Source organism: Schistocerca nitens, chromosome 4 (genome assembly GCF_023898315.1).
Source record: "Schistocerca nitens isolate TAMUIC-IGC-003100 chromosome 4, iqSchNite1.1, whole genome shotgun sequence".
NCBI classification, from domain to species: Eukaryota; Metazoa; Arthropoda; class Insecta; order Orthoptera; family Acrididae; genus Schistocerca; species Schistocerca nitens.
The window spans coordinates 317,331,388-317,352,076 of record NC_064617.1 but is presented as its reverse complement, the minus strand read 5'-3'; the positions used below and the strand labels follow the sequence as shown (position 1 = coordinate 317,352,076).

The following is a 20,689-nucleotide window of genomic DNA, read 5'->3' as shown; positions in this document are numbered from 1 at the left end:
CTCTTGTGCCTCCACCGTCCAGTCAGCAGACATCACCAGAGCAAGTGCCGCATAGACACACACGAGCAGGTCGGCGGGTACGCTTCAAGTACCCATACGTCCCGGGAGCTCCGAACTTTCGGGAGGGTGGCTGTGTGGCGAACAACAGTGATTTCGAGTGGTTGCGCTAAAAGCAGAGACGTTCCAACGCAGCGGAGTATGACTGCGCACAGAACCCCTTTGGTTTCCTGATTATTCTTAGTTTTTTTATTTGACTACTTCGTGTTCTTTTCTGGAATTATTTTGTTAGTTTTTGTGTGATTGCTAATTTTATTGTGTTTTGTGGATGTAGTCAAACAATAAAAAATAAGTAACACTCCAAGAATTTCTGCGTTATTTCAGCAATGTATATTAGTAATTTCAATGTAATCTTAAAATTTAGTTCACATCATGTGTTTACCTAACTTCATTAACAAAAACGTTTCCTCACATGACGAAAACTCTGTAATATCGCAAGAAAATCCATCCGCAAACTGTCTGAAATCGTCTTAATATCTTGCTGCACATAAAAGTAAAATCGAAACATAGTGCAACTCTTGCAAAACATACTGATGCCAGTTCCATGTTTGTACACTGAATAGTTTGCCTGCTTGAGCGAGTTGAATGAAATGTAACATTGCGCGTGCGTTCTTGTGCCGGACACGGCAGATAACACACACTGAGAATTTTCTTAAAGAAGGAGAGGAGGTAGCGAGAAGAAACTCCCTTGTCAGAGAATACGCTTCAAATTTTTTATTCATACGAAACTGAGAACTTCTTCGGAGAATGTTCTTTCGCTCTGAGAATCTTCTCCGGAGGATGCTTCCTTTTTTATTCATACTACTCTATGTTGACAATGGATCTATACAAATTCACCTGATTGTTGGCTCCGATGTGTGTTTGCTGTCCTGTAAATATTGGCCAATGTTGGTGCTAGAGTTGGCACCAATGCATTGACGAAGAGTAAGCACTAAGCAGCATTTTGACATGTGGAAACGCTAACGCATGGGGGAGGTTGAGCACGTGTAAGAAATGCTTGTGGACACCTGCCTTTAGACTGTGGCTTAAATGTTGATCTCCTTCGATTTTAGCATGGATTTGAGTCTCTTTGCTATCTGTGGTCAATGGAATCGATCTTAACGTTTTCGATTAGCCTGAACAAATTCGCATCAATGAAAACATGATGTGATGTTAGTAAATAATTTGTGGTAGGTGGTGACAAAAAATAGTAATAACAAAATATGGAAGACAGTAAAAAATGCGCCGAAATTCAGGATTTCGAGTTCTCTGACCAAAAATTCTCCGAAGTGGAGAATAACCAAGGAAAACGTGAAGCCAATGAAATAGATAACCATGACATTAAGAGATTCAAAATCGAGCAAGACGTAAAAATAGGAGATTTAAAAGCCTATGCTCAATCTACAGCGTGTGGTAATGATTTTTCAGTGGATGAGAAAAAAAATATTTGGTCGGACGCCGTATCCAAAAAGAAAATGCGGAAACTTCTCAAGATACAGAAGTGGGAGGAAGTAAAAAAGGAGAGGAGGTAACGAAAATTAAAGAATAGAAACTTATTTATCTATAAATTTTTGTAGATTTGCTCCATTTTCTTAACATTACGTGCGGCACAATGAAAATCGCTGCGGATCTCAAGGACTTCATGAAAATTTGTTTTTGGTGTGTTTCCTGTCGAATGGTGTTAGAAACAAGCGATACATCAAGTATCTACTGTCGAAACTTGATTTACCGCACTGCAAGACGTGAAACAATCTAGTTTCGTGAATAATGATACAAATGCAGCAGGCCTAGAGATACTTCTCGTCGAACATTTTCTATTTTGTGTCAGTGATAGGCTATTTGATGTAGTGATGAATATTTACTTGTCATTCGCAGGGCACAAGAGAGAGAACGTGCGAAAAGGAAAAGAATGCTGGCAAGATTAAATAATATAAGTCTAGGACCATCACGGAGCTTTCTGAAGAAATGTACAATGGCAAATAGTAAATGCAAAGTTCGTGTTGTCATAGACCTGTCATTTGATGATCTGATGTCCGATTCGGTATGTACTGTGTCACATATTAGATTTAGTAACTAAGAAAAAATCTGTTACAAAATTTGTTGTTGCAGTTCAGAGGAAGTTCGGCAGTAATTACTGCTGTAGTCTCATGACATTGAATCGATTGGTGAATATTTTTTTGGTAATTGGGTTCAAGTGTGGCATCCCTCCCCTTTCCCCCCACCAAAATGTTAGTTGTAACAGACTGATCTGTAGCGCAGACCGAGGTCTAGGTTAAGTTGAAAGCTGGCAATTTGGTTGTGATTTAGCTAAGCCAGCAAATGTATAACTAAAAAAAATGTGTTGTAGCAAAGTAACCAGTAGTGAAGTCTAATGTTTATTCTGTGCCGTATTGAAAAGTTTGTAAAGTGGATCGAACATATGTATGTGGATCCGTGATGGGTAAGTGCTGTAGAGTTTAAAACAGATATTTCAATGCTCTGCAGTGTTATTCTAAGATAATTTACCTTCATGTATATTTTATGTTTTGTATTGCATCTGTTACAGGCTTAAATTTTTGTTATATCTGAAGTCTTCAGTGGGATACCAAACTATAAAATCCAATATTGTATATTTTATTGCAAATGGAACTGTTGGAGAACTTTCATATGTGCATAATAGTACTATTTAAAAAATGAAAAATCTCCACATATTCATGTGAGCAGAGTTGTATTGTGTTCTGTGATATGTTTGAAGGCATACTGTGTAGATTTTGTAAAGTATGACTGTCAAGTGAGGAATGCAAATGTGGAACAGAATATGAGAAAATAAGACTTTTCTGTCCAGTTTTGATCTGTTGATTGAGTAGTGGTCTACCTTCGAAAAGGCATTTGTGTGTCATTGACATACTTTGTTAGGATTACAAAGGGAATATTTGTGATGATAAATGTTATAGAGTGTATCTCTCTCTGTGAAGAAGGTATTTATCAGTACATAATGGGTTTATCTCAATTGCTATATACAACTTTACATTCAATGAATCACCTCCAATCTTCACATCCAGAAGCTGTGGGGATGTCCTGCTTTGTGCTGTTTTCATATTCACATGGTAGAAAGCAGAGCAGCATTCACAATGACTGGATTTGAAAATGATAATGATTTCTTAAAACTGGTAATCCGTTGTTATTTTCTTTAAAAAAAAAAAATTCTAAGCAACAAATGCAGGATACTTTTAATTCAAATTTCATCGTGCTAGATATTTTCTTCACAGGCAGTCTCATGCATTAGTGTTAAAACTTTTAGTCCTCACATTGTTGACGTGTACATGTACTTCATAAACTACTGTTTAGTGCATACCAGTCTTAGCGATTTTGTCTTATTCCATACACATATTGAGCAAGAGCAAATGATTGACTCTATGGCTCCGTATGTGCCCTATCCTTTGTTATGTTAGTTTCATGATCCCTATGTGAGATAAATGGTGGTGGCAGATGCAGAATGGTCCTTCACATGTTGTCAGGTTCATTAATAAGTGTGCTCACAGAGTATGTTGAAGAAATTAATAGTGCCATTTTCTGCTAGCAGGTGAAAATATGGTGCTGGAAGCCATCAGAATGTGAAATGTTTCCTGTTTTGATGTCAGTATACTGTTTTGTTGCTTGGCAACATGTGTTGATTTCCTTTGTGAGGTGACTTTTGGTGTACAGGGTTAATAATGTTGAAGTTTTCCATGAAAAAGTGGATTGCCTATTGAGAAGAAAGATTATGCACTGTTGCTAAAATTGTTCTATCTCAGTGGCAGCAACAGTAGCATTGCATTGCGGGAATATCGCTGACAGAAACAACTGTGAAGAGACCCATGTGTCAACAAATGGGCTAAAGAATATGATAAAGAAAGCTGAAAAACAGGTGAATTAGATGGTTCAGCAGGGAGAGGGAGGTGGCCCATTCCCGTGGCAGTTGCTGATGAAGTGGCTGTACCTATAATTGACTATATAACAGATGCCTCAAATTCTGCAGCCAGTGCTTGAGCTGTATCATGGGAATTGCCTCTCACCTGGTCAACAGTTCGAAAGATTTTGTGGTGCATTTTACTTTGGTATTTCTATACAGGACTCTGTATTTGCACCACTGAGCGAGGTGGTGCAGTGGTTAGCACGCTGGACTTGCATTCAGGAGGGCAATAGTTCAATCCCACGTCCGGCCATTCTGATTTAGGTTTTCTGTGATTTCCCTAAATCGCTCCAGGCAAATGCCATGATGGTTCCTTTGAAAGGGCACGGATGACTTCCCTCCCCATCTTTCCCTGATCTGATGAGACTAATGACCTCACTGTTTGGTCTCTTCCCCCAAACAACCCAACCATCGGAATGTGCACCAAATGAAGCCCCAAGATAGGCTACAACACTGTCACTTTACCCTTTGTTTTTTGACACCCATGGAAATGGGTGACATGGTTGGGGAATATTCTTCATATGGACGAGGCACATTTTACTCTGCATGGTGCCGTGACTGCACAGAACTGTCGCATATGGGATTCTATGCTGCCACATGATGTGCAAGAACACCCACTGCATGCAGCTTGTGTGTAATGAGGTTTCACAAGCTCCTCCATATTCAGTCTGTTTTTCTTCGAGGAGATGATACCTCTCGAGCCTGTTGGGTGTACAGTGACATCTGCCCATTATAAGGACCTCCTTGTATAACATGTGATTCCAGCTTTGCAAGAAATCAATTGTGACCACACCGCTATTTTCAAGTTAGGATGGGGTGACAGCACATGTCACTTGTGAGGTGAAAGATTTACTTCAAGAAAGTTTGGTAATGACAGCATCATCTCTATGCAGTTTCAAGATGTGTGGCCCTCAGGGGCTCAGCCTTCATTTGCTGCGTATAGGCTTGGCGACCCCTGGGTTCTGAACTGGGTACTGGTAAGTACTGTCCTTGATCTTAAAGTGTGCTGTGCGTCAATGGGATGCATGGCTGTTGATGTGGAACAGTTGTTAGCAAGCATTCTGTGGGGAAAATGCTGCACCTTAGTGTTATAAGGCTTACCTAGGCCTACGAGGCTCTTTCTAGGTATACCCTTATTTCGCTAGTTGCTCGTGGGACGGAGATGGATCCTGCAAAATCCAACAACCAATCATTCAAGAGCCCTCATTTGACAAGCACTCCAGATTCTGGAGTTGTTAAGAGTAGTTCAATAATTAACAACAGAATGCATGCTGCAGGTTATAATGCATTTTTGATAGTTAGAAGAGAGGGAACCTTTGAGCAAGTTTCCCTTTTTACATTAAAAAGGGTTTAGAGGGCACCATGGAGACATTAACATTAGTCAAGTGGTTGCACAATGGGACACAGTTGGTTGAAACTTCCAGTTCCCAACAGGCAACGAACCTGCAGAAAGCGAAAAGCCTTTTGGGAATACGCCATTGAAACTGAGCTCCACACAGCGATTAATTACAGCAAAGGCGTTGTGACATGCAGAAATCTGGTGGACATTGCCAAAGAAGATAGCACACTGGACTCACATTCGGGAGGACGACGGTTCAAACCTTATAGAACAACTCCCCTGCCCATTTCTCCTACTAGGGGACTTCATTCCCCATAATGTATTATGGGGCTCGAACTATACTGCCCTAGGGATTGAGTCTTTGAGAACATCTTGATGTCTCAGGAGCTGTGCATCCTCACCACAGGTGGTTCTGCTCATTTCTTGGCTGCTACTGGGTCATCCTTGCCATCAACGTCTCTTTCTGTTCTTCAGCCCTTGCAGACTCTGCTCAGTGGGAAGCAACTGATGACCTTCATTCCAGTGACCATTTCCCACTGTGGATCCACCTACTGGATGGAGCATTACTTGAACAGAAGCACTGAAATCGATGGTCAGCAGGGCTAACTGGATGCTGTTCTGCCAGGTAGCTGGCTGTGTTTGAACACCGTGACACCGTCCAAGAATGGGTGGACCACTTCACACAAACAATCCATCATGCTGCTGACTTATCCATCCCAAAATCATTCGGTCACCTTAGGAGGCAACTTGTACCGTGGTGGACTGATGAGTGCCACTCAGCAATTTGGGTCAGGCATTTGGCTCTTAGAATTTTTAAAAACCACACAGCAGCAGAGAACTTTAGAGTCATGAGAGCCAAGGCTCGACGCATAATTAAGGTGAGTAAGAAAAGGTCATGGCAGGTGTTCTTGGACTCCCTCAACCATTCCACTTGCTCTACAAAAGTATGGGAAACCACTAGGATGATTTCCAGTAAGTACAGTTGTTTACCAGCAGCAGCAGTGCTGAAGCAAAGGTTTCTTCAGGCAATGCCCAGAGACATCGCTCAGATGATGGCAGAGCATTTTGCAATGACTCCTGACGAAGCCAGCCAGGATCTGACATTCCACCGCTAACATATGACTTTTGAGAGGGGCAAGTTGGACTTCAGATTCAACTATTTTGAATCTTACAACCGCCCTCTCTGTATACGGGAGCTGGATTTGGCACTGTCTGAGACTCGTGATGCTGCACCTGGTCATGACCAAATCTGGTACTGCATGCTTCTACATTTGCTAACAGCATAATAGGAAATCCTCTTCAGCTGATTTAATTTGATAGGCAGACAGGCTAGTCCCCCAATTCAGGGAGAGAGGCAGTTCGATCTCTCTCTTCAAACCAGGAAAGGACCGCACATGTCGCCTTAACGAGCTGTGTATGAAAGACCCAGCAGTGAACAGTTAAATGTTGTCTGGTCTGGTCTGGTGTGGTTGTCAGAGATCGGGCAACTCCTTAGCCATTCTCAGTGTGGATTCCGGAGATTTTGGTCCACTGTTGACAACGTGACCCTGCTAGAGGCAGCTATTCAGCAGGCATTTCTACATAAACATCACTGTCTTGGTATATTATTTGAATCAGTACTGCATACGACACTACTTTTAGACGCAGTATACTTGTGCAACTCCATCAATGAGGCTTTTGCGACCACCTCCGCATGTTCATATGGTATTTGCTGTCTAAATGGTTGTTTTGGTCATTAGTTTCTGACACACTGTTGGATCGTTTTGAGCATGAGAATGGTGTCTCTCAGGGCAGTATTTTAGTGTTACCCTCTCTGCCATAGCCATAAACAGTATCATGTGTACGTTAAGGAGTCCTGTACAATGTTCCTTATTTGTGAACATTTTGTAATTTTCTGTTCCTCCTCTAGTGTTGCAACAGCGACTCGTTAGTTGCAGATTCAGATTCTTTATTAGTCATTGGCCACATGTAGTGGAATGGGCTTTACATTGATGTACAATAGCATTTGTTATATTAATTATTGTTCACTTTGGATGTACAAATAATTTATCCTATATTAATCTGTGTTACAGAATTGTAATTCTAAGCTCAATTTCAACAATGCAAGTATCCAAGAATCCTCTTAAACTGTAGAATGAATTGTTTACCATCTTACTTTTAAAATTATTGAAAGGTGAATTCATTGCAGAATGTGGCAATTTATTAAAAATTTCAAACAGCTCACTTTGTGAGAGTTACCAGTTTTGTCAGCCTACGTCTAGGAATGTCAATACTTGTTTTATTTTTGATGTGTTATGTTGTTTTTTTTTTTTTATCAGTGATGCATAGCTGTAAGGATTTACCAGTCTCATTATTTTGGTCTTAGTGAATAAATGGTGTTAGTGTTCCCTTGGACCAACCTTAGACATTATTCTTAGTACGTTTTTGTGAATCAGTAATGTATCACTAACATGAGTGACCCATACAACAGCCCGTAGGGTATGAAAGTTGGAAAAAATCCGAAGTGAGCTATCCTAAGATATTCATTTCTGACTATATCAGATAATTTCCACGTGAGATAGGATACCCTTGAAATCTTTCCGCAGACATGATTAATATGGAGTTGCCAGTTTAATTTGGAATCCGTATATATTCCAGCCAGTTTTATGGATTTTGCTTCCATGTCTTTAGCAGCAGGCTTTGAGTTGCCTCTGGATTGCACAGTCATTTCTTAGATGTGAACCAGTTTAGTGTTAAGAAGAGTGAGTCCTGTTATTTCTGGCGTAACCTTAGCTTAACTCAATCTGTGGTGATTAGTGTCGCCCTCATAGCAGAAAACTGACTGAAGCCCAACATAAAGTTGTAGATGTTAATTGCAGAGAGATCATATTCTTATTTTCAAATGCAATCAATATCTGATTAACAATTTCAGCGACTGCAGAAAACCATGGTGAAATCCATGCTGTCTACAACCAAGAAGGTTATGATTTTCAAAATAGATTCTAAGCTGTATGTGAAAAAGTGCTTCAAATATTTTGGAAAATATTGTAACAATAGACACTGGCCTGTAGTTCTGAGAGAGATGCTTTTCCTCCTTTTTGTATATAGGTATAGCATTTGAAATTTTGAGCTGTTCTGAGAAAACTCCAAATTCAAGGCACTTACAATAAAAGCAAGTGGTTTGCAAATAAGGTGTATTGTTCTTTTTATTGTGTTGTTAGATAGTAGCAGTCCATGCTTTTTGTGTCTAAATTTTATATTAGTAGTTACTATATCTATGGGTGTGACAACATCCCAATGGAATTCATATACTGTAGGAAGCTGATCAGCAAGTATATCAGTTGCCGTTGTCTTTGACTGTATAATTTTAGATCTTAATTCATTTTCTGCAGTAGTAAAGTATTTATTGAGCTCTTCTGGCTCAAGCAAAACACCTTTAGTTTGGGTTGAAGTGGATTCTTGTTTTGTAATATCCCAGGCATTTAGTTGGAGCTCATTTTATGTAATTTTCATGGGCAACTTGTTGGGCAGGTTTAAGTTTGGCTTTATAATGTTTTTCACATTTCAGGTAAGCTTTATAAAAAAATATCATACTGTTCTGTGCAACATTTGCAATTATCTTTATACATTTTGTACAGTGAAAGTATTTTTTCCCTGATACTAGCAAGATCATAAGTGTACTATTTAAGCTTTTTACCTTTTTTGTTTGGTTTGGAACTGTTTCTTTTCAGTGGTGATCAAGAGTTCCATAAATCAATATGTGTCTTCAAGAAATTATTAAAGTGAGTTACAACAGTTGATTTATCCACATCATAGTCATAAACAAAGTCCCAGTTTGTGTTTCCAAGGCAGTCTGGGAAGAATTAAATACATTCCTCTTTCTGACCTCTAACCCATGTCATGCTTGGCTTCTTATTTGTTGTCATGTATTCATTATCTGGCCGTGCATAGTGGTATGTGAGGAGTAGTGGATCGTGATCTACAAAGCATTCATCTGCTATGCTAACAGAGTATAGATCTTATGAGAAATTATCTGTAATATTGTCCAAACAGCCATTCTCAACTGCTGGGCTTTTGTTAGTACAATATAAATTTAAAGATCTGAGTAAGTTTAAAAATGTTTATGAGTTGGGCTCATCTAAGCCAGATAACTCTATGTTGAAGTAACCACATACTGCAACATTTGTTTTGAGTTTTAAGATTTTTCTTATTTGTTCAAATTTCTCAAAAAATAAATTAACGTCACCATTTAGAGATCTAAGCAAACTGACAATTATGATATTCTGTTTGATGAGTCTACTAAATTCTCCGCTTAATTCAGAGAAGTAGGAGCTTACATCTATTTTAGAAAATTGTATGTATTGCCTGATAAATATTGCACCTCACCCCCCCCCCCCCCCCCCAATTTTTCTCCCATTTGTGCACAGTATAGCTGCCAGAATGTACTCATTTGGTATGAAAAATCTGCTTTATTTTCTGTAAGCCAATGTTCTGAGATGCACAATATATCACATGTTTTTACCTTACAAAAATGTTCCAACTCTAATAATTTATTCCTAATACTGTGAATGTTGAGTTGCATGAGGGTAAGTAATTTGTATTTTCTTTGCTTTCTCTGTAAATGATTAGGAACATGATTTTTACATGAAGTAGTTTTACTCTGTGATGATTCTGGAACTAAACTTTTACAATGTTGTCCAAAAAAGAGACTGGATCTTCCTTGACTGTACACTTTGTTGAACCCATTCTTTTGTTTCGAGTCTTTTCTCAATTATTCTGTAAACTTGTTTGCACAAAAAAATGTTTCACTTTGTAATTTAAATGTGGCCCATGTTTGGAATGCAAAGGTCAATCAATATCATCTACATCACAATTATCATTCTGTGAACAAAGCTGTATGATCTGAGTGCTTGTTTTGTATACTTCTCTGTTGATACCTGAACTTTTGGTTAAATAGTGTCTGTGGGGTATTGTAGCAACAATTGAATTTTTTGATTGGTTATGTTCTAAGAACTTCTTTATATCTGTAATACAGGCATCCACTTAAACACTTAGCATTATTTGCTTTTGGCCGATATCTTCTGGGACAGTGCTCGTTTTTGCTCCTGGTTTCACGATTCCAGTAGCTGCACTTATCACTATTTATGTCCTTAAATACACTGGTTAATTTCATGCCGTGACTATCAGCCAAAAGCAGCATATTGTGTTTATTACCTCACGGATTTTTGTTTGAAGAGCCACTGTTATTAGCTGTCATTTTAGTTTTCCGTTGTTTTGAAAAGTGTTCATTACCATCATTATTAATACTGCAGTCAGTACCTGTGCTGCTTTTGTGACTATGCTTGCCCTGGCTTTTTGTCACTGGTGATACACACATTATTCTTGTAGGTCTTATTTGAAGCACTAGAATTCTTGTTCAGAATAACAAGCTTGTTATTATTGGCATTTTTGTCACATGTGAGTCACTTGAACACAGTACACCAGTTGTGTGTTGATCACTTTGTGTTGTTAGTTTTTTCTTTACTTCTTCGAATTTCTTTGTGTGGTCTTCATATTTGGAATGTGCTGTAGCCATTTCTCCTTTCAGTGCGTTAATTTCTCCTTCCCGTATGATGCCAAAAGAACTTTGAGATTGCTTACAACTAAGCACTATGTAGATAGTTTTTCTGTTACTGTTTTGTGTTTCTTTAAGAGTTCATGTTCAGAGTGTATTACTGCGAGATCTTCTTTTACTGTGTTTATTTCCTTTGAATTTGAGATTTATTTTCACCCAATAACATGATACCAACACTTGCATTTTGTGCATAAAATACCTCTTACTACCTTTTTGGAGCTCATATTACATATGGAATGACTACATAATAACAAAACTGAGAGATGATCTTTGTCACTATCTTTACTCGGAGCCATGTTTTTTTATGCAACTTGCAGTGCAGAGATTAGAGGAGTGGGCTGCAAAGACAGGTTTTCAGTTTCCTGCAGGTAAGTCAGGTAAGTGTGGTGTGGTGTCTCTCTCTCTCTCTCTGTGTCTGTGTGTGTGTGTGTGTTCATTTTAATCATTCTTGTTATATTTTTAATTTACTGACTTGTATATTAGGGACACAGTTCTACATTTTAAAGACTCAGTGAGTTTTCTGGGCCTCAGTTTTGATTCCAAGCAGTCGTTGTTGCCACACCTCAGAGACGTGAAAGCCAGAATCCAGAAGGCTATGACAGGGTGTGTCTACTCCAGTTGTGTAGGGGTTTCGTGCATTCACATCTAGACTATGAGTGCACTGTGTGTGGGTCAGCGAGGCTTTTTTACCTGCAGATCATTGACCACGAGGGGAATGGGCTGGCCATGGGTGCTTATAGACCCAGTCCCATCGCCAGCCTTTGTGCTGAGGCTGTGGGGAACCACCACTCACGATCAGGCGACAGCTGCTTATGTTGCGTCAGCCATGTAAGTTCCTCGTAGCTCTGGAACATCTTTCCTCCAGTCATCCATGAGCAACAATGCTCTTTTGGATCTGCATGTAGCATGCGCTGGAGTCACTTTGTGTGGAGCAAGTACAACCCAAAATCCAGGCTTTTAATTGCCTGCCACTCTGGTTACTGCAGATGCCCAGAGTAATTTTAGATTTGGGGCAGCACAGGAGAGGTTTCACTCCTGCATATGTTTTCAATACATTATTTTATGACATTTCAACTGAGCATCACAACTCTACAGCTGTCTTTATGGATGGATCCAAACAGGGGTACTTTATTGGTTTCTCTGTTGTTTCCCTTGCCATGTCCTTAAGGTCCGACTGCCTCGAGGCTTTTCTGTCTTTGACACAGAATTGTGTGATCCTGTGGGCACTGGAATAGCTGAGACGTGTTTAGAGTGCTAAATTCCTTGTGTTACGATTCTCTTGAGTGTTCCTCACTCTCTACAATGCTTGTACCCAGCAGATACAGTCCAGAATATCCAGGATGCCCTTGTCCAACTATAACAGGAGATGCCTTTCTGTTAGAAACCATGGCACATGAGTATTGTTGGGAATGAAAGGGCGGATGTAGCAGCTAAGGAGGCATGTCCTGATCCTCAGTTATTTCAGCGTGCCCTCCCCCTGCATCCTATCACCTTACTGTTGAGGTACAGAGTCATGTGTTGGTGGGAAGACGAGTGGCTGAAAGTCACAGATAACCAGCAACGTCTGGTAAAGCCCACAAAGTGGCTGTGAAGAAGGGATGAGATCCTCCTTATTCATCTTCGCATTGGCCACAGCCCTCTGACACATGGCTTCTTGTTTCAGTGATAGGACCTTACAGTGTGTGGTGCTTGTGGCGTGCAGACCACCATGCAACACATTTTACTGGCCTGTGTTTTATTTTCAGACTAGAGGGCAGCAGCAGATTTTTCTTGGTAAAGTAAGATCAGTCTAGCTCTTGCTCCATGTCATGGACAGAGTTGTTTGTGCAGTAATTATCAGTGTTATTTTTGATGTGTACAACTGACTGTAAATATACTCACATGGTGTAGTTAAAATCCTCATTGTTTGGATCAGCTGTTTACAGTCAGCTCAGCTACTATTTTTGGTTATTATTCTTATGACTCTTTTCTGTAGTTGTGTATTTGTTCCCCAGAAAGCAATTGAGTGTACATATGAATAGCATGCAACTAAAAGACACTGGCTGTTACACACTGATGACATTCTGTTTGCAAGTGTATTTGCATGTTCACAGCACCTCCCCTGAGAATCAGTCTTCTTTCCTAGAAATTTTCTGTTACATATTCTGTAGTGGTGCTATTTCCATTCAATTCGAGAGTGTTATTTTTCCTCTGCAAACTGAAATTCATGGCATTTGTTTGCTTTATGTTCAGTGTCACTTTACCACATATTAACCAATTGTAAATTTCCTTGAGGGTTTCATTTGCTTTCTCTGCAGGGTTTTCTCTTGTTTTCTCAGTGACTGCATAGTCTAGAAGTGAATCTTTCTTACTGACAGCTCACTAGCATTGTACCGTTGCCTATTGACAGCAGATAGCCAGCCAACGAGGGCCTGCACTTGAGCAGGAAGCTCAAGTCACGTTGCAACTCTGTCTATTGTTCTCATAGCATAGGCGATAGTGTACGAGACTGCTGAACCGTTAGCTTGGGTTCAACCTTTGACTTTAGGAATCCAAATGGAGAACACATTCGGTGACACTGTCTCTGGCAGGTTGCTTGAATTTGTGTGTGCAACAGCCTGATTGGCTAATTTCAGTGCTAATTAACTCGGTCATGGCGCAATGCATTGAATTATTTTCTTAACAATTATTCTAAGCACAGCCTACGCTGCAACACCCTACAAGCTTTTCACACTGTTTCTGACTACCATATATATAGCTATCTTAAGAGAGTGGAACATCCTACTCTTTCTAAATTACTTGTGTCACTTCAAAAGATGATCTTTCATTGCATACAGTGCTGAAAGACATAGGTTTCATCTGCTATTCATTGTTCAACGGTCGCAAAATATTAATGGTAAGATGTAGTTGCTGGGTGGTGCAGATTTCTGCATCATGAGTGTGAGATTTGACAATATTGTGTGGATAGATGAAACTTAGATTAATGCCAGCCATTCATTACATGGAGGCTGGAGTGATGGAACTCCTGAGGAGACCTTGGCAGTACGTGTTGGAAAAGGTGGGCGAATTATTATTATACATGCAGGTGCATCAGACAGTTTTATGCCAAACTGTTTGTTAATATTTCATTCAAAAAAGACAGGTGATTACCATGAAGCATACTTTTTTAAAAGTGGTTTGAGACATCGCTTGTGATGAATCTAATAAGTCCATCAGTAATTGTTATGGATAATGCCACAAATCATTGTTCACGATAAAGACACCGACTTTGGCAACAAAAGAGGATGTTATCACTCAGTAGCTGAAACAACACAACGAGGGTTGTAGAGAAGATATGAAGAAGGCTGAACCACAATTTACAACATACAACATTGACAAGATTGCTAAAAGGCACGGGTATGAAATCGGTCTGCTTCCTCCATGCCATTGTCATGTCAGTGCCATTGAAGGGATATGGATGCAAATAAAAAATTATGTTGCTGCAAACAATAAAATATTCCCTATCTCTGAAGTTGAAATATCTCTTTGTAGCAGTTGTCAATCAAGTGATGAGCTACATGTGTACGAAAATTGTGAACACCACTGCAGATATCATCAGAGAGGCAGTCAGAATGAACGTGTTGTTGAAGAAAGCTTTAAAAAATTAATTATACAGCTGGGAGTGAGCAGTGATAGTTTTGCAGTGTAGAAGAAGACTATAATCAGATTCTGACAGTAATGTGGGTTGTGTTTCCCATTGGTGTAACTACAAAACATTCAGGAATGTAAGTAGTGAGCATGCCATCGACCACCAGGATCATCACATTGTGATGACCTTCTTCAGAGTATAACTAATAATACACTGATAAATTATTCTGTCACTCATTGTAGAACTAATTAATAATGATAATATTTATCAATGGAAACAAAAACTGTGAATATTCAGTGACTTGCAAAAGTAGTTTTCATTTCTGTGGTGAAGTTTACAAATAACTTTATGATATTCCAGCATTTTGGGTACTAAATAGCTCCTTTCAATTATTTGGGTTTATATAATACAAGTAGCAACTGATAAATAAATTCATGCATGCAAATACAACCTGCATGATGTTGATGCTTATGTTTCTGCTGCTAGATAATGTGCATAATAGCGACCATGTGCAGAGTGCCGCAAGCCATGTTTGGCAGCATTGCCAGTACCTGCCTGAAATGCCAAAACCAATCACTTGTCTCATGGACTGTTATATTGCAGTTATCAATAAAGATAATTTTTTTTCTCCATGTCTAACACTATCGGGAATGTCATTGAAGTATACAAGGAACAGTATTGGCCCTAATATGCTACCCTGAGGAAGTCTTGGTTCTGGTAAGTGTTTTACTAAAAGTTTAGGCTCTACCCTATCTGCTAGGTATGATCAGCTACACTTCTTATTCCTAATGTTTCTAGCGTATTTAGAATAATCTTATGCTCAGCAGCATCAAAAGGTGTGGAAACATCTTAAAATATGCCTGTGACACAATCATCTTTGTCAAGAGCATGAAGTACTAATTTTTTGAATTTTTTTTTTTAGCTGATTCTGTACTACTGCCACTTCAGAAACCAAACTGTGATTAACTTGAAAGGTTGTATTTATTCAAGTAATTCATTAATCTGCCTTTCATAATTGATCCTGTTATTGTTGAGAATGAGGCAACAGGGAAATGCGCAGGTAGTTTCAGTGTCTTCTGCATTACCTTTCCTTAGTGGAGGTGCAACTCATGCCTGTTTTAAATACTCTGAAAATTTTCCTGATGTTCTTGTTACAGTTATTATGTCTGTTAAGGGAGTGTGTATACAATGTATGCATTGTTTCAGTGCTCACATTGGTACTACATTCAAAACTACTGACTTTTTATTTATTAGGTTTTGTGCAATTTTACTGACTTCATTCTCTGTGGTTGATAGTAATGTCATTGTACTTGGTGCATAAATACATAGAGGTGACACATTGGGTTTTGCGGACTTTTGTTGTAATTTCTTTGTCGTAATTTGCTAAGTGATGTGGATAATTTATCACTTTTTCTTGTCAGTATGATATTACGCCTCTCCTTGTTTCCTTTTTAATGACTTCCCACACTGCATTGCCATTCTACCCTGCATTGTATAATTGTGCCATTAGTTGACTTTTTTTGCAGCAGTCAGCACTATCTTTTTGTGACTGTGACATGAATTTAAGAGTGATGGCTCATCACGTCTCTTTTCATGGAACTAAAGTAGGCCCAGTCAAGGGTTTGGGTGGACTTCTTAATACCTGCTTCTTAATACCTGCTGGACTTCTTAATACCTGCTGCTTGTTTTTGTGAGACATTAATACTAATGTGGATGAATACTTTTGAAAATGTCTTTTTGAAGTTCAGTTTAAATAAAGTTCAGAACTTAGAGAACTTCACATTGACATTTGTCTCTCTATACAATTCACCTCAACTAATGATTGTTAGTTTTCCTGAAAAATTTTGTGTTTTGATTTATAATAAAGTCTATAGTAGACCTGCAGTTCAGGGAATTTTTCCATACCCGGTTTCACTGTTATTATTTGGCAGAAATGGTCTGATAATTCCAGATTTTATTACAGCTACTCCACCTTTCTTCCTGTTCATGTTTGTGGTCAGATGGTCAATTAATTATGTAAATGTAGCAGCAACCCATGTTGCACTGTGAGCCAACAGGGGCATGTCATAACTTAAAGGCTTTTTATAAGGGTGCTAGTAGTATCATTTATGATATTTGTGTTTAATGTTTGTGTTTCCATACAAAATTATGTTGACTTTTGTAACTAAGGGTTAATCTGGAACTTTGTTAATTTATTGATAAAAGTGTCCACATTATCACTGGGTGACCGAAACACACACAGAATGATTAATTTCTTGGCGAGGTCAAGCTCTGCTAATTCGATAGCTGATATTTCAAAGTATTTGTCTTCACGTTCTTTACCAGTGACATGTCATGATTTAAATTTTGTTCCTTTTCTGCTAGAATTGCATGATCCTCCATTCTTTGAACTAGTCATATAGGAGAAGAGTCTGCCATTGCATACAAAGGTAATACATGTTGGACAGCTGTGTCTCAATTTCAAATTGCTGCATTTTATCCTTTTTATTGATTGCTTGTTTTGATGAAGGATTATTGTCTGTGAAATGTCCCATTGTATTTATCGTATAGTTTAGTTTTCTTTATGATATATAGTATGTGTGTGACTTATTGTTTTAAAATCTACCGAGCGAGGTGGCGCAGTGGTTAGCACACTGGACTCGCATTCGGGAGGACGACGGTTCAATCCCACGTCCGGCCATCCTGATTTAGGTTTTCCGTGATTTCCCTAAATCGCTTCAGGCAAATGCCGGGATGGTTCCTTTGAAAGGGCACGGCCGATTTCCTTCCCCATCCTTCCCTCACCCGAGCTTGTGCTCCGTCTCTAATGACCTCGTTGTCGACGGGACGTTAAACACTAATCTACTCCTCCTCCTCCTTTAAAATCTATCTTGTGAGGGATTATTTCAGGATTTTTGAGACTGCTGGAGATACTCTTGGGCAGGGTAACATAATGTCTGGTTTTTTTCTAAAAAAGACCTACATCTCCTACCCATGACAACAGGTATTTGACCATGCGTGACCTTAGATCCACCCCTTTGCTTTCATGAATCAGTTATACCAATCTTTGTTTCGCAGTCCTGTTTAGGTGTAGACCGCACCTAGTGAAACTCCATCTATTGAGAGCCCCGACTGGTATCAGAGCAACATGCACAAAGTCATAAACCCACATTAATCCACCTCACAGCTCCATTAAGGCATGGCCAACCATGACGTTGGAACAGCTCAACAAAGTGTAAATTGGTGCTATGGTCGGGGAAGTTATTTTGGCCAGCTGCACATCTGTGTCACAAGCCTCATCCCTGTCCAAACCATTTGCCACACAACTCTCTATCACTACAGGGCCCTCTTTTGAAAAATCCATACGTAAAGCCCCTAAGTCCTCTATCACTTCACTTAGCCCTGCATTGAATTTGAAAATGTTGGTGGCCTGGGATGCTGCCTCTAAGCTTTCCTGCAACTGAGGGCCTACACTTCCAACAAACACTGCTGTAACCTCTGCATTCACAAGGGGTGTGCAGAGTTTTCTGTAAGGTTGAATGAACATAAACAAAACTTGTTTTGCTGTAAATCCTCTGCAGTTCAGCAGTGTAGCTCTACATACCTATTTTATGGTTTGTCACTTACATTTTTTTATTTTTTACCTACCGTCTCTCCCCCGAAGATTTATCAAAGGTACAGTAATTTGTTTCCTGTATGTTACCCTTGAGTGACTTATATTAGTTACGGTCTTTATGTTGGGTGGTTTTCACAATCCAGTGTTGCACCCCTTTCAAGTGTATTGTGGACAGGAAGGAAACCAGTGCTGCACACCTACACTCCCAGTTACAGACATTTTAATCAAACTGTACCTGTAATTGCATACTTTTGTGGCTGTTGTCACAGTCAATAAAATTCTTCTGACTGCACTATCAATATGTAAAATCCTCCAATATTTCGGCCATTGTTGCAAATGACATTCCTCAGAGAATTTTTGCTAACTACTGAATGAGAATCCACGAATATATAAGATCTAAAACTATTCTCACTCCGCAGTTAACAAACACATGTTGAGGAAGGCTATTTACAACAATGGTCAAAATGTTGGAGAATTTTACGTATTGACAGTGCACTCATATATCACGAAAAAATTTTTTGGCAGAAAATGTACCTGATTTGGCTCAGAGAAATGTAATATTTAATTATACAGGGTGTGATTCAAAAGTTTCAAGACTTAACTCAGAACTAGAAATTTGTTGGACGTTTAAGTACTGTGTACTAAAATTCTTCAAAATATGATCCTTCAGCATCAACATAGCGCTGCCAGTGCATCTTCCTTTGTTCGTAGCCCTTCTGGAAGGCCTCTTGCATCATGCTGTCAAGGGCTCTCATCGAAGCCTGTTGGATGGCATCGATGGAGACGAATCGCTTCCCTTTTAGGCCTGTCTTGATTCGGGGGAGAGGAAAAAGTCACTTGGAGCCAAGTTGGGGCTGTAGGGTGGCTGCGGCAGTGTTGTCACATTGGACTTGATCAAAACTTCGGCGCCAGCGCGCGACATGTGAGCGGGCGCATTGTCGTAGTGGAGAATCCAATCGCCCTTGATCGCCGGGCAGATGCAGTGAACTCGATCCCTCAAGCAGCAGAGCACTCCAGTGTAAAAGTCACCTGTGACAGTCCGTCCACGAGCAACAAACTCCTTGTGAATCACTCCTTTACCAAAAAAAGAAAACAATCCGCAGTCGTTGTCTTCAACATTCCCACAGCCATCTTTGAAACGTTTGTGCCACATGAAAACCATTGCACGGGACAGGGCTTCTTTCTTAAAGGCCTCTTGAATCATACCGAGAGCCTCCGTGCCGGTTTCGTTCAGTCGCATGCAAAACCTAATCGCATAACGCTGCTCCAAGTGCTGCTACATTTTCACCTCTCCCAATTTTTGACTGAGGTCAGTGACACGCACTCACGCTTCAACCAATGCGGACTCTCCAGGTCTGTGGAGGCAACTGCCACAGCATCAGTTCGTTCCCTGAGACCCCCCACTACTTCCCCCACCTGACGGAACCAGTCCGCATGCGCTCCCCTACTGAGAAATGAATGTCTTGAAACTTCTGAATCATACCTTGTATTGCCTGCTTTTGGATCTAGGTGATTTATGATGAAAAACCTTAGATAGTTCAGTTAAATATTTTGCAATTACTTTTTTAAGTCTCTGTTATAAGTCTGTCACAGTATTTTAAATGGATGGAAGAGAGAAGCAACACAGATTTAGTTGGTATTACTTGTTGCGCATGGAATGGTAAAGACTGTGTTATTTCAAATGAATCTGTCCTGTATTTGTGTAGGGTTTATACAGATCATTGTTGCTAAGGTTTAAATACAATTTTCATTCGTGTCAAACATAACTACCATTTCAGTGATTAAAAAAAATCTGTTGTTTATGTTTATTTTACAGGATATGAGCAAATGTGTTAAACAAATGCTGCATTGCTACAGTTTAAACAGGAGAGCAGAAAATCCTATGCAACTGTACTTCACAAATTTTAATGGAAAAGTGGCGCAGGAAATGGAAAAACACGATGGCTATAGAAACTGGGATGTATGTATTACCTTTTAACAACAAAGTTAAAGTAGAAAAGCAAAGTGTATATCATATGACTCCTTAAAATTAAATTTGTGGTTTTGAGCTCTCTTGGACCTGGAGGAAAAAGGAGAAAAAAGATGCATTATTGTAGTAAATGATAAAGTAAATTACCTGCTATTTGTGGCAAATTGAATTTGTTACTAACCCTAATCCTTGTAGCTGGTAGAGTCTGCTGGAGGAAATCACAGAGCCAAATATATTTTCAGTCCATTTCCTCATATGAAACGTGAGGTTCCTAGTGCTACAATGATGTTCGATAGGTAATTGTGCAGCGTACTGTCCCTATCTTTGGTTATGTAATTGCTAGAACACTGTATGTAATAATTGCCATCAGGCCATGGCGCACTACATTTTGAATAACCTGCCAATGACAACTGTGCGGGCCGGCCATCAGAGGCCGCCTGCAATGGGCCACATGACTTGTACACGTGGCGTGCCATCTGCCGCACTGTCAACTGGAGCCCTCCTCTTTATAAGTGCAATGCAGCAGGCAGTTGCTCTCACATTGTGTTCATACTTATTGTGAGCAACTGCTTGTATCAGTACCTGGATTGTTTCTGTGTGTGTGTGTGTGTGTGTGTGT

The 20,689-nt window shown here is 39.6% G+C and overlaps 1 protein-coding gene across 3 annotated transcripts in view; it reads left to right on the top strand.

Moving 5' to 3' along the window:
* Nucleotides 1-966: 966 nt before the first annotated feature.
* Nucleotides 967-20,689, top strand: part of LOC126251754 (tRNA methyltransferase 10 homolog A) — a 32,882-nt gene continuing 13,159 nt past the window's right edge. For 2 of the 3 annotated variants that reach the window (XM_049952369.1, XM_049952368.1), the window contains exons 1-3: nucleotides 967-1,564; nucleotides 1,912-2,077; nucleotides 19,918-20,061. In XM_049952369.1, the coding sequence (XP_049808326.1) occupies nucleotides 1,260-1,564; nucleotides 1,912-2,077; nucleotides 19,918-20,061 (615 nt within the window). In that variant the 5' untranslated portion in view covers nucleotides 967-1,259. The remainder of the gene's footprint in view (nucleotides 1,565-1,911; nucleotides 2,078-19,917; nucleotides 20,062-20,689) is intronic. The other variant, XM_049952367.1, reaches the window with a different exon arrangement.